Source organism: Gnatocerus cornutus, chromosome 4, assembly GCF_029298725.1.
Source record: "Gnatocerus cornutus isolate USDA-ARS CGAHR chromosome 4, icGnaCorn1.1, whole genome shotgun sequence".
NCBI classification, from domain to species: domain Eukaryota; kingdom Metazoa; phylum Arthropoda; class Insecta; order Coleoptera; family Tenebrionidae; genus Gnatocerus; species Gnatocerus cornutus.
The window spans coordinates 3,107,889-3,123,715 of record NC_142236.1 but is presented as its reverse complement, the minus strand read 5'-3'; the positions used below and the strand labels follow the sequence as shown (position 1 = coordinate 3,123,715).

Below are 15,827 nucleotides of genomic sequence, written 5' to 3'. Positions count from 1 at the left end.
AAAACGACTGAAAAAACGCTAAAAATGGCCACAAAAAACGTAAAAACCCATGGTGAGGGGTGAGGAGGGACGGGGGGAATCGCGGAAATCGCGAAAACCGCGAGAAAACGACTGAAAAAACGGTAAAAATGGCCACAAAAAACGTAAAAACCCATGGTGAGGGGTGAGGAGGGACGGGGGGAATCGCGGAAATCGCGAAAACCGCGAGAAAACGACTGAAAAAAACGGTAAAAATGGCCACAAAAAAGAGAAAAACCCATGGTGAGGGGTGAGGAGGGACGGGGGGAATTGCGGAAATCGCGAAAACCGCGAGAAAACGACTGAAAAAACGGTAAAAATGGCCACAAAAAAGAGAAAAACCCATGGTGAGGGGTGAGGAGGGACGGGGGGAATCGCGAAAACCGCGATAAAACGACTGAAAAAAACGGTAAAAATGGCCACAAAAAAGAGAAAAACCCATGGTGAGGGGTGAGGAGGGACGGGGGGGAATCGCGGAAATCGCGAAAACCGCGAGAAAACGACTGAAAAAACGGTAAAAATGGCCACAAAAAAGAGAAAACCCCATGGTGAGGGGTGAGGAGGGACGGGGGGGAATCGCGGAAATCGCGAAAACCGCGAGAAAACGACTGAAAAAACGGTAAAAATGGCCACAAAAAACGTAAAAACCCATGGTGAGGGGTGAGGAGGGACGGGGGGAATCGCGGAAATCGCGAAAACCGCGAGAAAACGACTGAAAAAACGGTAAAAATGGCCACAAAAAAGAGAAAAACCCATGGTGAGGGGTGAGGAGGGACGGGGGGGAATCGCGGAAACCGCGAAAACCGCGAGAAAACGACTGAAAAAAACGGTAAAAATGGCCACAAAAAACGTAAAAACCCATGGTGAGGGGTGAGGAGGGACGGGGGGAATCGCGGAAATCGCGAAAACCGCGAGAAAACGACTGAAAAAACGGTAAAAATGGCCACAAAAAAGAGAAAAACCCTAGGTGAGGGGTGAGGAGGGACGGGGGGGAATCGCGGAAACCGCGAAAACCGCGAGAAAACGACTGAAAAAACGGTAAAAATGGCCACAAAAAAGAGAAAAACCCTAGGTGAGGGGTGAGGAGGGACGGGGGGAATTGCGGAAATCGTGAAAACCGCGAGAAAACGACTGAAAAAACGGTAAAAATGCCCACAAAAAAGAGAAAAACCCATGGTGAGGGGCGAGGAGGGACGGGAAGGAATCGCGGGAACCGCGAAAACCGCGAGAAAACGACTGAAAAAACGGTAAAAATGGCCACAAAAAAGAGAAAAACCCATGGTGAGGGGTGAGGAGGGACGGGGGGGAATCGCGGAAACCGCGAAAACCGCGAGAAAACGACTGAAAAAACGGTAAAAATGGCCACAAAAAACGTAAAAACCCATGGTGAGGGGTGAGGAGGGACGGGGGGGAATCGCGGAAATCGCGAAGACCGCGAGAAAACGACTGAAAAAACGGTAAAAATGGCCACAAAAAAAGAGAAAAACCCATGGTGAGGGGTGAGGAGGGACGGGGGGGAATCGCGGAAATCGCGAAAACCGCGAGAAAACGACTGAAAAAACGGTAAAAATGGCCACAAAAAACGTAAAAACCCATGGTGAGGGGTGAGGAGGGACGGGGGGGAATCGCGGAAATCGCGAAAACTGCGAGAAAACGACTGAAAAAACGGTAAAAATGGCCACAAAAAACGTAAAAACCCATGGTGAGGGGTGAGGAGGGACGGGGGGGAACCGCGGAAAACGCGAAAACCGCGAGAAAACGACTGAAAAACGGTAAAAATGGCCACAAAAAACGAAAAAACCCTAGGTGAGGAGGGGACGGGGGGGAACCGCGGAAATCGCGAAAACCGCGAGAAAACGGACTGAAAAAACGATAAAAATGGCCACAAAAAAGAGAAAAACCCATATGGTGAGGGGCGAGGAAGGACGGGGGAGAACCGCGGAAAACGCGAAAACCGTGAAAATGTAAATAAAAATAAAAATAACAATGTTAATTATTTATTTAGTGGAAAAAAAATCAAATTTTGCATTTGTCTTTTTCAGGCGGAATCCGAAACAAGAAAGTTCCTCCAACTGTACTCTTGATCGTGGTTGGATCTTGAAATTTTGTTCGCAATAACTTCTTTGTAACTGAAATAATAAGAAAATAAATAACACATCCTCTATATGCAGTATCTATGAAAAACTCCTTATTCAGGTTTGGAAACAGAAGCAGATTAATATAGTCACTAATAGAATTGAGTATTCCGCTGATAACTCTGCTCAAACACGAATATTTGCTTCACTTAGTACTTAATTCAATTTGGTGCATAACAGATGTTTCGGTTGCATTTCCGAAATTAGGTCTTGTTCGACATTACGTGCACGAGAACAGCAAACAAGCGCGGCGAGGAATACTTAGAAGACTTATTTCAATAATTAATTGCTAGAGAACTTCCGGTATCTATACTCCGGGCAAACTATTTGCACGCGGTAATTGAAACCATACAAAGCGAACGAACACACGAACGAACGCCCTTCGGCCCTTGGGAAACCTCCACTTACCATTCTCACCTTCGGATCGCTCTTGGCTTTGGTGGTGAGTCGATGCACCCTCCATACTTTGCTGAACATCGCCCCGAACGACAACGTAAATCCAGTGGATAACAACCACGCTCTTGTTTGACAAATGGCTGGATAGGCACCTGGGGATACGAATCTACCATCTAAACCGAGAAGGAAAACAGCTGTTAAGCAGACTACGATACCAAAAAGCATAATCGTGTTGCATACGGGATGCGACGACTGGATCACCCTGCAAAACCACCCCAATTAGAAAAAAAACCCTCTTCAGCTAAATATTTATTACCTTCTATGGTTGTTCCAGACGTTAAAAATGACCAAAATAATAGCAATGAGGATTCCCACGCTGGAGATGACGCACATGCAAATGAAAAGAGGCAAGGAGACAGTTCGCAGCACTCGTCGGATGATTGTTCGGTCTTGAGGCACTTTTCCACCTAAAAAAGAGGAAAAATTTCAGCGCTCAGTCGAGTGGAAAAATCACGAAATTGATTCTATTACAGCGGGAGTCTCTGAGGTTGCGTTAGCGTCGCCTCAGACGTGTTGTTGGTGTAAAGAGACATTTTCGTTTTGTTTGGAAAATGACGGAAACTATGTATGAGACCGTAGAAGATGAATAATTTACGCCGTGTTCAGAAATTATACTCGCATCATTTCGAAGAAAAGCGGCGGGGCGTCTCATCGATTTATATACAGAGCGAATTTTCTTAATCACGCCAAACGCTTTATTTAACTTATTACAACGTTATTTGCTATTAATGGATTGGAATTTTATCGACGTCGTGTCTTGCATTATTAATTTTTAAATCATCGACAACTTCATTTTTCACGACTTGAAATCGGGAAATTAATGATACCCGAAATATTATTCCGTCATCCGCAATGAATGTGTCAAGATAACTTCGAAATTAATAGTTTTGAAAAGCGCGTTTTTCAGTGAAATGTAGAAACGACTGCGAGACGAATTTCACATTTTCTCTTCGATAATTAAAGGTGTTTGATGTCACTACATCAAAGGTAACATTTTCATGAAAAGATGCAACAAATCTAAGGGACGGGGGCATTAAAAGAGGCAAGTTGACGTAAACAGGGCGCTGGATGAGTTACACAAACGAGTCGCTTCGGTGAAATGGAAAAATTCAACTCGCGGAGTTAAGCGGCTTCCAGTTGAAACCTAAATCACAGCCTAGCGGAGAAGCCAACAATTTAGCAGTTCAAAAGAAAACCTAAACCAGAAATGTGCCACAGTAGTCAGTACCAATATTTAAAATTAAACTTTTGACAATTTGTTTAGAACAATAAAATAAAGGTTATTTTATCTGGACTACAGGTTCAAAATCCAGCTTGAGTTTTTAAAATTAAAACCTGAAAACTCTTAGGCCAAAAACACGACAAATTGAAAAAAACTCTGCGTTTTCAACCTGCAGTGGCTGAACCCCGGAACTGGAAGATAATATCCATTTATCCGTACAAACACAAAAACTCTCTTAACTTCGCAACTCGCAATAAAGTATCGAAAGAAAAAAGTTGATTGATCACCTCTCGGTCATTAGAGCCGAATTTAATATTTCGCGAATTGATTTGAAAGTTTGCCACGTTGCGGATGACGCGTGACGAGTATTTTCCAGTCAGGCACCACACCGGAAGTTCAAAGTTTCATTTCTGGAGTAATTTTCCACGAGGATGAGTACTCACTGTTGGTTTTAAGAGTAAATGGAAAAGCAGTGTTTGCGCGCTAAGTCTCGATGTAAATTACTTGAATTAAATCAGCCGAAAGTTAAATAATTTAGCAAGGGAGGAACTAAATAACACCCTTATTATTAATAAATATTCATAGTGTGTAAGCAACACAATTCCCGGCGTAAACAAACTTTCCCGGTGCTATGAAATGGATCTTGTAATATTTAGTGTGGGGATGGAAGGGTGGGGGGTAGCGCACTTTTCGAATTGAATTTAATCGCCGCCACCGCAGCACCGCAGACATCTTCATGTCGCGACAAGTCTTCAGCTCATCGTTTCTTCAACAAGTTTGAAAAAACATCGAAATAAGACGTCAGTTGTTTGCGTGACAGAGCGCATAAAGCGATGAATGCAATAACACAAAGGGCAAGGGTTGAGCAAAGATTTACTTCACTTTACCACTACTTCACTGACAGCTTTATATCTATGACCATCATTCAAGATAAACTTCTGTTAGCATGTACACAAAGACTGTGTTTTATGGCCCGCTATTATGTTTTATTAGCGCCGGATTTACGGAAACGGAAGCCAAAAAATTTGCCCGCCGCATCCACCATCAGTGACTGGAATTTAAGCAGTTGCATCGAAATTGAAAATTATGTTAATTGCTCCTTAAATGCGATTAAGTTCAGGTTTGTAACAAAGTTTGAGATTCAATAAAGCCCGTTCCCTTGCAGCGCTGCTAAGCTTTGGCTATGAAGTTCGCAGTGAGTTATGGGCGAGTATAAATAAACGGTTTTAATGAGGACGAGTTCATGACTACACGTAATGCAAGACGTTGCGGTGAACTTACAAGAGGCAAAATTTCCAGGGACTTTATCTTGACTAGTTTCCTTAAGGATTTTGGTTTTATTCCATTTAGTTTAGTCATAAATCTATGCTAATTCAACGAAATGAGTTCAGTTTGGCTTAAATTTAGTCAGATTGGGTTTAGTTTAGCCACAAGACCTACAGAAAAGTTTGACAAATTGACTCAGTTGGAAGTTGAAATTAATTAGTAATGGTCTAAATTGGATTTAACTAGACTTTGATGGGACTAAAATTTGAGTAAAAAGTAAAACTAGTCAACAAATTTTGTACAAATTTCGGACGAAATTTGTAATGGGAGGTAAAATTGGTTCCCAATTCTGAATCTGAACCTGTTTTGCCCCATCAGGTCAGGACTCTGAGAAATTTGAAAGATAAATTGCTTTTTGAGTGTACTGTGTTTACTTTTGTTTTTTCAGTTTTGTTTAACAATTTCCAAAATTTTGAAACTTTATAATACATTGATTCATTAAATAAGCTTTCCAAAAAACTACTACTTTTCGCTAAGATAATTACAATCGAAATTAAAAATATTTTTAAAAAAAAATTTAAAAAGTTTTTGAATATAATTCCTAAATTGGTACCTTAATTTTTCAATGTAATACGTCATTATAAAGGTAGATATCTCTGCATTCTAACGCGGTTAAAAGGCAAGATTTCAGTGTTTTTAATGATGCAATACAATGAAAAATCGATTAAATAATTCCTGAGTTACATTCAAAATTATATAAGAAAATCTCTAAAAAATTGATAAAAAGTAGTAACTCTAGCAATGAGTTTTATGCGTAGTTAGAAAGCTTATTATATTGGCTTTCCAAAACATTGTCGATAAATTTCATAACTTAGCAAGTTTTTGGGAAAAACTGAAGAACATGAATTTTTGAACAGTAGAACCTAAAAAAATCTCTGAACTCGGACCTGATAATAATTTCAAATTAAATTTAACTGTGTTCATGTATATGATCGATTTCAGAATAATTAACCTATATTGGCTAAGATTAAATTAAATCAGACTCAATTAGATTACTTAAATAAACATCCGCTCAGTAGAATTCGACTAATTAGATTAAATTTGTTTAAATCAAGTAAAATTTAACTTGATTTTAATTTCAATTAAAACCAACTAAACTGAAAATGTCAATTATTATTTTAAAAAATAATAATTAAGGGTTCAGCTATAGCAACTAAACTTTTTAATTCAGATTAAAATCAATCAAACGTCAGCAATCATCACATTAGAGTCGAAATTTAATTGCAATCAAATTACTGTGCAAACTGATCCTGGATGTATTAAATTCTGACAAACTGAGCCAAATTAAAACGAACTAACCAAAATTATTTGATATATTTTACCCGGCGCATCCACCATTTATAAATTTCAAATTTTGTTGTTTTCAGAAAATTCCGGTTAAATTTGTTGATTATTCGAATTAGTCTTCCGCTGATTAACTCTTTGTCCATTTGACATGTGGTTTAATATGCAGGCTCACACTTCAAACCCCAAGCCACAAATGAAACTTTGATTTCCCTTTAGCTTATTTGGATAACTCACCATGCCACACTTCTCTATCGAACCAGGTGAGATTGTCCGCTTGCGTGTCGTAATAGCCCAAAACAACGTAGTTTCCATTAATGACTTGCTCGATCTGAGTGAGGGCGATGCGATCACCTTGCGAACTGAAGGCTACATAACCCTGGAAAAAATCGTGTACACAATTTAAAAAAAATAAAATTTGAATGGTGTGTGCCGCTCTCCACCCGTTGAGGTTTCAACTCCTCTAATTAAATCACAATTCTACGCCCCGTAATTCTGAATAATTTAATCAATTATATAATGTGGGTAAAGTTTCCATTTCCATTACCTCATGTCGGCGTTAATTCTCGTTATGAAAAATTAAAAATTCACGTTGAAATGGACTAATTAAAGTTTTCTTTTGTCAATACCACGCCGCTTGTTGATGGATTCTTCCAAGTTTTAATTGGATTTGGCTTTGGTTAACAAGTCTTGTACTTGGCAATGCAATGTTAATTGTCAATCAATGTGATACCAAGAAAGTTAACGAGATTTGCGGATATAAACGTTCATTAGTGTCTGGCGAAATTTAAATCCGACTGTAAATTGTAAATTGCGTCGTATTTAAGCTGCAATTATCTCCGTAATGCCCGGAAAAGAGAACCTCTTTAATTATTAATTTTTCGTTTATTTCTCGCTTTTGTATTTTATGTACACAGTGCCAAGTGTCACTTTGCACAAATGCTTCTTCTATTAAATCTTTATTGATCCCCACATCCGCGCCACGGTTCTTCGTCAATCCAATACAGCATTAAACTTATTCTTCGTATTTCTATCAGTCGAGTGCATGCACTTTATGATGTACTCACAAACTCGTAAATTTCTTCGCAAATCTGAGTTTTATTTAGCAAAGCTCCGAGAAGATATTCGGATTGCGTCCAAGTGTTAACTAACTATAAACCGACAAGTGGATTTAGAAGTAAATAGTTGGAGGAGTTTCCAAAGAATCAAAAGTTCAGAGTATTCATTTATTTCCAGTTCGTAGTTTCCACAGAATCAAGTTAATTCGAGTTTTAAATAAGATTTTCGTTGTGATTCTTAACAAGTTAAGACTTTGCGGTGGAAGAAAAAGTTGCTTTTTATTGCGTTCGTAAAGTTAACGTGTTGGAATAATTCGAGTCGAGACCGCACAGACGCACCGAGCCGTAGCGACGTAGGCGTAGATGCCACCACCAAACAAAAGTAATCAAATAAGTAATTCTTAATTTAGTCGAATATTGTCCTTCAGTTAAATTTAATCAAATCCAGGCTATTAGTGTTTGATTTAATTAAATGTATTAAAATTTAGTCAAATTAGAAAAATCAGTTCATTAAGCCGTTTTAGTTAGATTTATTCAAATTTCTAATGCCATTTAGTCGAATATTTTCTCTTTCTATCCTCATTTTAGTTAAATTTAGTCAAATTAAGGCTTCATCTATTTATTCAAGTGCGATCCAACTTTTGAAAATTTGTCTCGATTTAGTTAAATTTATTCGAATTTTTTGTACTGTTTAGTTAAATTTAGATGTTTCTAATTTAATTTAGTCAAATTTTACCAAATGAGCTTTGCTTTAAACTTATTTTAGATTATTTATGTCTATCGAATTTATCTCAATTTCGTTAATTTCAATCTAATTTCGACAATTAATCCTCGATCAGTTTAATAAAATAGTGGCTTAAATTAGGCCAAATTTAGTCAATTTAAAAATATGGAACCGGATCAGTTTAGAATTTGAGTTAAATTTAATGCAATTTTTGGCGTTTCAATTTAGTGTAATTCAAGTTTGGTCCAAGTTAAAGAGTTTATTTAGCTAATTCATTCGAATTTAACACACTTATTTAGTCAGATTATTTAGTTTAGTTGAATTTAACCGAGTGAGTTTCCATTTTAGCTTTTTTATGTCTATCTACTTAAATTCAATTTAGTTAAATTTAATCTAATTTGGATTATTAATTCTTGATCTATTTAGTAGAGTTTTGACTTAAATTAGACCAAATTTGGTCAAATTCAAAATATTAGTCTATTTAGCCGGATCCGCTTTGATTTTGTTAAATTTATTCGAATTTTCTTACCGATTTATTAGTGATTATTATTTCAATTTAGTTAAATATAATGACGAATTTAACGGAGTGAGTTTTAGTTTTGATATTTTTATGCCTATCGACCTTAAATCAATTTAGTTAAATTTGATCAAATTTTGACTATTAGACCATGATGTTATTAACAGAGGGCTGAATTAAATTAGGCAAATTTAGGAAAATTTCATTGAATTTAGTATATTTGCTTAAATTTAGTATAATTTAGACTCCATCTTTTCGAGACAGGTCCAAATTATTTTTAACTAAAAAATCATTTATGCAAATGCGTTTTGATTTAGCTAAATTTAATATTTTAAAAGTCAAATTTAGGAAAATTTAGCACTGCAACATACGTTTTTCCTTCCGTGCAATAATCACACATAACACTTGGATGCAGCTGCGACGTACGTTTCCGCGTTTGCGCTCGATTCCAACACGTTTTTTTTTCAAATTAGGCCAATGAAAAGCATTTACACGTTGAAACACAGAACGAGATTTTTTAATCGAATAATGTAGCGTTTCTTTTAAAAGTAAGTAAAAAGATACAAAATTGACACGGAGCTTTTAAAAGTTCTAAAGCGTCTCGGTGTCTCGTTTTATCCCATTTAAAACGTTTTTCGGCCGGCAAACACTAAAATAGTAGTAATTAAGTGCGTCGCCGCTAAACGGAAAATCTCCTTAATGACTTTTAACGAGAAATCCAAATTTTCCTTGTCTGTATAATTCCAATTTGTAGGAACAAATTCGGCACTTTACTCCCTTTAATTAAACAATTCTTACCCCTTAACCTTTCCAATCTTCCCCCAAGTTCCAAGCCGCTTTCTCAGGTGGGGCTCGTCACACACTATTACCAACGACGAGATTGGAAATCCCCCGAGTGAATTCGATAGTTAAATAAAATGAACAAATCTGTTTGTGTTTGCAAAAGTCGACGCGAAATAAATAAATCAACGAAAAGCCGAGCGATTTGTTTGCTGTATTTATAGAGGAAAGGTGGAAAGGGCAACTTTTCCAATGAAAATCGACTTTCAAACTCACCGAGATTCCCAGGAACTGTGTGGAGTTAATGGCTGAGTATATGTCGTCGGCGATTTCCTTGTTGTTGTAATTGAACTCCTTCAGGCTTTTACCGTACTTGTGGAGGCGGTCCATTGTTTTATTGAAGGCTGCAACAGAAAGTTGAAACGGTGGCGATAAAATTACGGGGACATTGTAAGAGGAATTGTCGCCGTTAACCGTTAACACTGGGAAACGACAGCTAGGATCATCTGGTGCAAAGATTTATCATGTTTCACCAAACGATACAATTTCAACACTTTTCCAACAATTTTCTTACAAAGTTACATTGTTAACACTTGTGCTGACAGTTATAGAATGACACCAAAAAGCATCTGCCAGATTTTAGAAATCACTGTCATTAAACATTAAATTGACACCACTTTTCTAACCATTATTAGCCAACTAATCCTTGTTTTTCTACCACCATATTTAAAATGTCGTGTTAAGTGACATTTTAAACTTATTATGGTAGCAATTTGAAGTCGTAGAAAAAATATAGTATGTAACACGTTTATAAACTACTCTAGACACTTGCACTTTAAACACTCGTTCCGCTCGTGACTAAAGGGGGCGTTTATAAAACTTGTTATATAATATACTATAAAATCACAATGACTCGTTAACTGTCATAACTAGACAATAACAGGAATCTGACAGTAAATCTACCACGTACGATCCTTACTTATCCCTCACAGAAGTCGCCATTATTAACAAGTACAGCACTCTCCTAGCAATAATTATTTAGCAATCTAAAGTTATTAAAACCACAATAACTTATTAACTGTCATGACTAGCAAATGACAGAAAACTCTACATTTAAACTCTATCATTTCTAATCCCTGGGCAAAACTCGCCGTTATAAACAGTTAAAATGACAGCACTTTTCTAACAATAATTAGCAAATGAACGTTGTTAAATCGTTAACTGTCATCACAAGAAAATGACAAATATTTATCAATCAACCACGTATGTTTATTTCTTAGACCTTGACAATAGTCGCCGTTATTAACAGTCAAAATAGCTGCGCTTTTCTAGCAATAATTAGCCAACCAACGTTGTTTAATTGTTAACTGTCATAACAAAAAAATTACAGAAATCTGGCAGAATATCTATCACGTATGTTCATTTGTTACCTCTGCCATAAGTCGTCGTTATTAACCGTTAAAATGACAACACTCTGCTAGCAATACTTAGCAATCTAATGTTGTTAAAACCATAATAACTCATTAACTGTCATGACTAGCAAATGACAGGAATCTGACAAAAAAACTCTACAACGTACAATCATTTTTTATTTCTTGACCAAAGTCGCCGTTATATACAGTAATAATTAAAATGACAGTAATATGACAATAATTAGCAAAGTAACGCTGTTAACTGTCATATCAAGAAAATGACAGAATACTGACAGAAAATAACCCATGTATGTTCATTAGAGAACTTGACAATAGTCGCCGTTATTAACAGTAAAAATGACAGCATTTTTCTGGCAATAATTAGCAAAATAACGTTGTTAAAACCGCAATAACTTATTAACTGTCATGACTAGCAAATGACAAGAATCTGACAGAAAATCTACAACGTACGATCATTTCTTATGCCTTGGCAAAAGTCGCCGTTAAAACCAGTTAAAATGACAGCACTTTTTTAGCAATAATTAGCAAACTAATAGTGTTAAATCGTTAATTGTCATAATAAGAAAATAACAGAAATGTGACAGAAAATCAACCACGTATGTTCATTTTGACTTTGACAATAGTCGCCGTTATTAACCGTTAAAATGACAGCGCTTTTCTTAAGCCTCATTTCCACGGTCCGTTCTAGAGAGAACAGAATTTGATTTACGATGGAATTTGAGTTATTGCACCATATTTTGCGGTCAGAAAATTTGCAAATCCTATTGCACCCTTGGTTTACAATCCTCTGTTCCGATTCGGGCGGATAAGCTGGTTGAAACGCCGAACCAACACACGGACTGCTACATTTGGTGATAACCAAACAGTTTTAATTACTCCAATTCTTTTAATTTGAACACTAATTTTTTATCATAATGTTAATAAGGTAAATAACACATATAAATGTGGATTAATTTTAATAAATATGCTGATAAATGTAGATGAACATACTTATTTCCTGCATTGAAATGTACAGAATCATTGTATGAAAACAGGCACGAATGAATGCAGGTAGGTACGTTTCTTATCTCTGTGAGTGGATTTACCCTTTTGAAATAACCGACAAGTCTGTATTTTTGTAGATTTGATCAAAGTTATTACCTGAAAATTTGAATTTTTAATTTCGTTCTATGAATTGAATTTTCTGGATATTAGTGAAAGTTAACATACCAGACATATCCACGAACTAAGTAACTTGAAATATAAATAAAATAAAATAAATTTATGAACATTCTGTACTGGTTCAAATGCACGAACCATCTTGTCTGTTCGACGGACATTTCAACGCAGAACCAAGACAGAACGCACCGGACAGTTCAACACAGAACGCACAGAATAATTGAAATTAGCCGCTCCTTTGGAGAAAACTTTCAATAAACAATGCATTTCAGAATTTTTGTATAATTAATCTCGTTAAATAGGAATAAAAAAATGTTACGGTATTTCAATTGATTATTCCTGACATTATTTTACTGGTGGAAAAGTTATTTTAACATCAAGCTAAATATTGCAATGAAATATACAAAATTATTGTATGAAAACAGGCGTGAATGGATACAGGTATGTAGGTTTCTTATCTCTGTGAGTGGATTTACCCTTTTGAAGAAACCGACAGGTAGTATTTTTGTGGATTTGGTCCGACTTATTACCTGAAGATTTGAATTTTTAAATTCGTTTTATAAATTGAATCTTTCTGACTTACGACGGTTTATATGAGAATTTACCTACAATACAAAGTTTACTGCTTTAATTGAACGAACTATCTTGTCTGTTCGACATCGGTTCGGCGGACATTTCAACACAGAACAAAACACAGAACGCACAGTAATAAAATTGGCCGCATAGAATGAACCTAACTTATGAAATTATTTTGTACGTTCGAAAAACAGGGATTTTTGTATGCTTGGTCTGCGTTCTATGAATTGAATCTTTTGGATTTTGGTCAGAGATATTACCTGAAGATTTAAATTTTTAATTTTGTTCTATGAATTAAATTTTCTGAATATTAGTCAAAATTACCATAGCTGATATATCCACGTAATAAGTAACTTGAAGTATAAATAAAATGGAACAAATTTAAGAACATTCTGTACTAGTTCAACTGAACGAACGAACCATCTTGTCTGTTCGACATCGGTTCGGCGGACATTTCAACACAGAACCAAGACAGAACGCACCGGACAGTTCGACAGAGAACCGAGACGAAACGCAGAGAACCTAATTAATTTTTTTTAATTGCACTTCATGATTGCTGACAATTGATTGGTAAAAATGAAAGTTATTTAACATCAAATAGTAGCTGCAGTTTTCAGATTATTACTTATGAAATGGCCAAAAAAAAGTTCAAATGATAAGATTTAAGGTCATTCTCAAATATCAAACGTAGCGTATTTGATCAGTGGCTATTTAATTCTCCTAAAAATTATAACACGTCCGACGAACAAGTTGGTTCTGTCCGTTCTGTCTTAGTTTTGTATTGAAATGTCCGTCGAACCGATGTCGAACAGACAAGATAATTCGTTGAGTTGAACCAGTACAGAATTTATTTAATTTCATTGATCCTTCAAGTTTCTTATTTCGTAGATATGTTGTAAGTAAATTCTACTAAAATCTATTTAGCAGATTTAATTTACAGGATCATATAAAAAAATTAACTCTCCAGGTAATTAAACCCAACTAAATCCATAAGAATACAGAGGCCTGCCAATTACTTCAAAATGGTTAATCCACTTACATAGATAAGAAACCTACCTGTATTTATCCACCTTTTTTCATACAATGATTCTGTAAATTACAATGCAGGAAATAAATATATTCATCTGCATTTATCGCCATCTTTATTAAAATGAATCCACATTTATATAAGTTAACCTTATTAACATTATGATAAAAAATTAGTGTTCAAATTAAAAGAATTGGAGTAATTAAAACTGTTTGGTTATCACCAAATGTAGCAGTCCGTGTGTTGGTTCGGCGTTTCAACCAGCTTGTCCGCCCGAATCGGAACAGAGAATTGTAAACCAAGGGTGCAATAGGATTTGCAAATTTTCTGACCGCAAAATATGGTGCAATAACTCAAATTCCATTGTAAATCAAATTCTGTTCTCTCTAGAACGGACCGTGGAAATGAGGCTTTACAATAATCAGCAAGCTGCCGGTGTTCAAACCACAATAATTCATTAACTGTCACAACTAGAAAATGACAGGAATCTGACAGAAAATTTACTACTCATGTTAATTTGTTATAACGTCAAATCACCGTTAATAACCGTTAAAATGACAGCAAAGAAACGTTGTTAAAATTACAGGCATACTAACCTTAGAAACAAAACGATAGATTTGACAGAAACACCTGTCATTAAAACTGACGATACTTTCACATGAACAGTCACACTCTGAATGACTTGCTCGTCTTACTTAAGCCGATATAAATTAATATAATCGCATAACCGCACAAAAACCCGCCGAAAAAAGGCAATAAAAATATAAATCCGATTAACGTTTTTTCTCCTTCTTACCTAAAGCAACGGACCAGACAGCATCGTAGGCCAACGGCGCTTCCTGATATCCTTCAGGATAACGTTGGTTATCGATCTTATATCCCTCTTTTCTCAAAACTTGATTTAAGCGTAACCGAAAGTCCTCCGACGTCATTCCCGAAATAGTTCTTTCGTTCAAATTCTGATTCCACATCAACGCTTCCGTGGTCAAGTGACCTTCCGCCGCCTCTCTCATTTGTTCCAATGTACACTCGATGTTTTCCTCCTCCAGGTTCATTTCGAACCAATTGTCTTCGTACCAACCTATAAAAAAAAACGAATTATAGCGAGTTCATAAAATGTCCCTTGAAATTTATTAGCTTTGCGGTAAAGTAACTATATGACAGTTAGTAATTTATGACGGGTCGTGGTTATTGATAAAATCGGGTCTTGGTCTTAATTAAATTTTATGGGGTTCACGTATGGAGACAACGAAATATTCAAATTATACGAGGGGGAGAGAAATTTATGTAAGAATTACGTTCAGGAAATGAAGGCAATTCGGATAAATGAGACGAAGAGAAAGTGGAAAAATAATCCGCTTCTTTTGCTTGTAGTCAGAATGTAATAAAATTTTGTCGGGGGAAATTTGAGACACGCGTCCCGAAATTATTACTTTAATTCGTGGGGGGATGAAGGGGAGGCGCCCCAGATCAGATTTACGCGATTATCGAATAAATTTGGCAAATTAAAAGTTTGCAAGGAAACTTGGTTAGCTGCTCGCTTGTTAAATATCTATTTTTTTAGTTCTTAGTCCTTGCAAAATGACTGGTAAATTTTTTTCATTTTAGTCAAAAATTATTTCAGTTATACAGCATTTTACACGTTCAGATCTGTTTCAATTACAAGAAATGATTTACTGCCAACATGACAAAATGACAGTAACTTTGCAAAATGACTGCTAAATTCACTGTTGTATTCAAAAATTATTTCAGTTATGCATCACTTGGGGCGTTCAGATCTGTTTCAAAAACAAGAAATAATAAATTATTAACATGAAAAAATGACTGCTAGATAAATTTACCGATCGTTTTGCTTGAAATTCTTCGGTTACTTATTAATAACTTCAGTCACAAGAAAAAATTAATTGTTGAAATGACAAATTGAGAGCAATTTTGCGAAATGACTCAAATGAGATCTTGCCCGAAATAATTGAAGGCAATGTTTTCCAAAATCGGTTTAACCACATTTACATTGTTGTCGCCCCGTGTTTGTAAAAGAAAAGTCAACAAATTTAAACGTATCGCATCAACATTTGTCCGTGATTATTAATCTCTGATGAATTGTGGTGTGGTG

At 36.1% G+C, this 15,827-nt stretch overlaps 1 protein-coding gene across 3 annotated transcripts in view; it reads right to left on the bottom strand.

The window, feature by feature from the left end:
* The window catches only part of GABA-B-R1 (gamma-aminobutyric acid type B receptor subunit 1), a 118,284-nt gene that overhangs the window by 6,813 nt on the left and 95,644 nt on the right, over window positions 1-15,827 (bottom strand). For 2 of the 3 annotated variants that reach the window (XM_088034564.1, XM_088034562.1), the window contains exons 5-9: window positions 14,511-14,795; window positions 9,797-9,924; window positions 6,679-6,820; window positions 2,866-3,016; window positions 2,562-2,811 (exon numbers count right to left, since the gene is read on the bottom strand). In XM_088034564.1, coding sequence (XP_087890690.1) covers window positions 2,562-2,811; window positions 2,866-3,016; window positions 6,679-6,820; window positions 9,797-9,924; window positions 14,511-14,795 — 956 coding nt within the window. The remainder of the gene's footprint in view (window positions 1-2,561; window positions 2,812-2,865; window positions 3,017-6,678; window positions 6,821-9,796; window positions 9,925-14,510; window positions 14,796-15,827) is intronic. The other variant, XM_088034565.1, reaches the window with a different exon arrangement.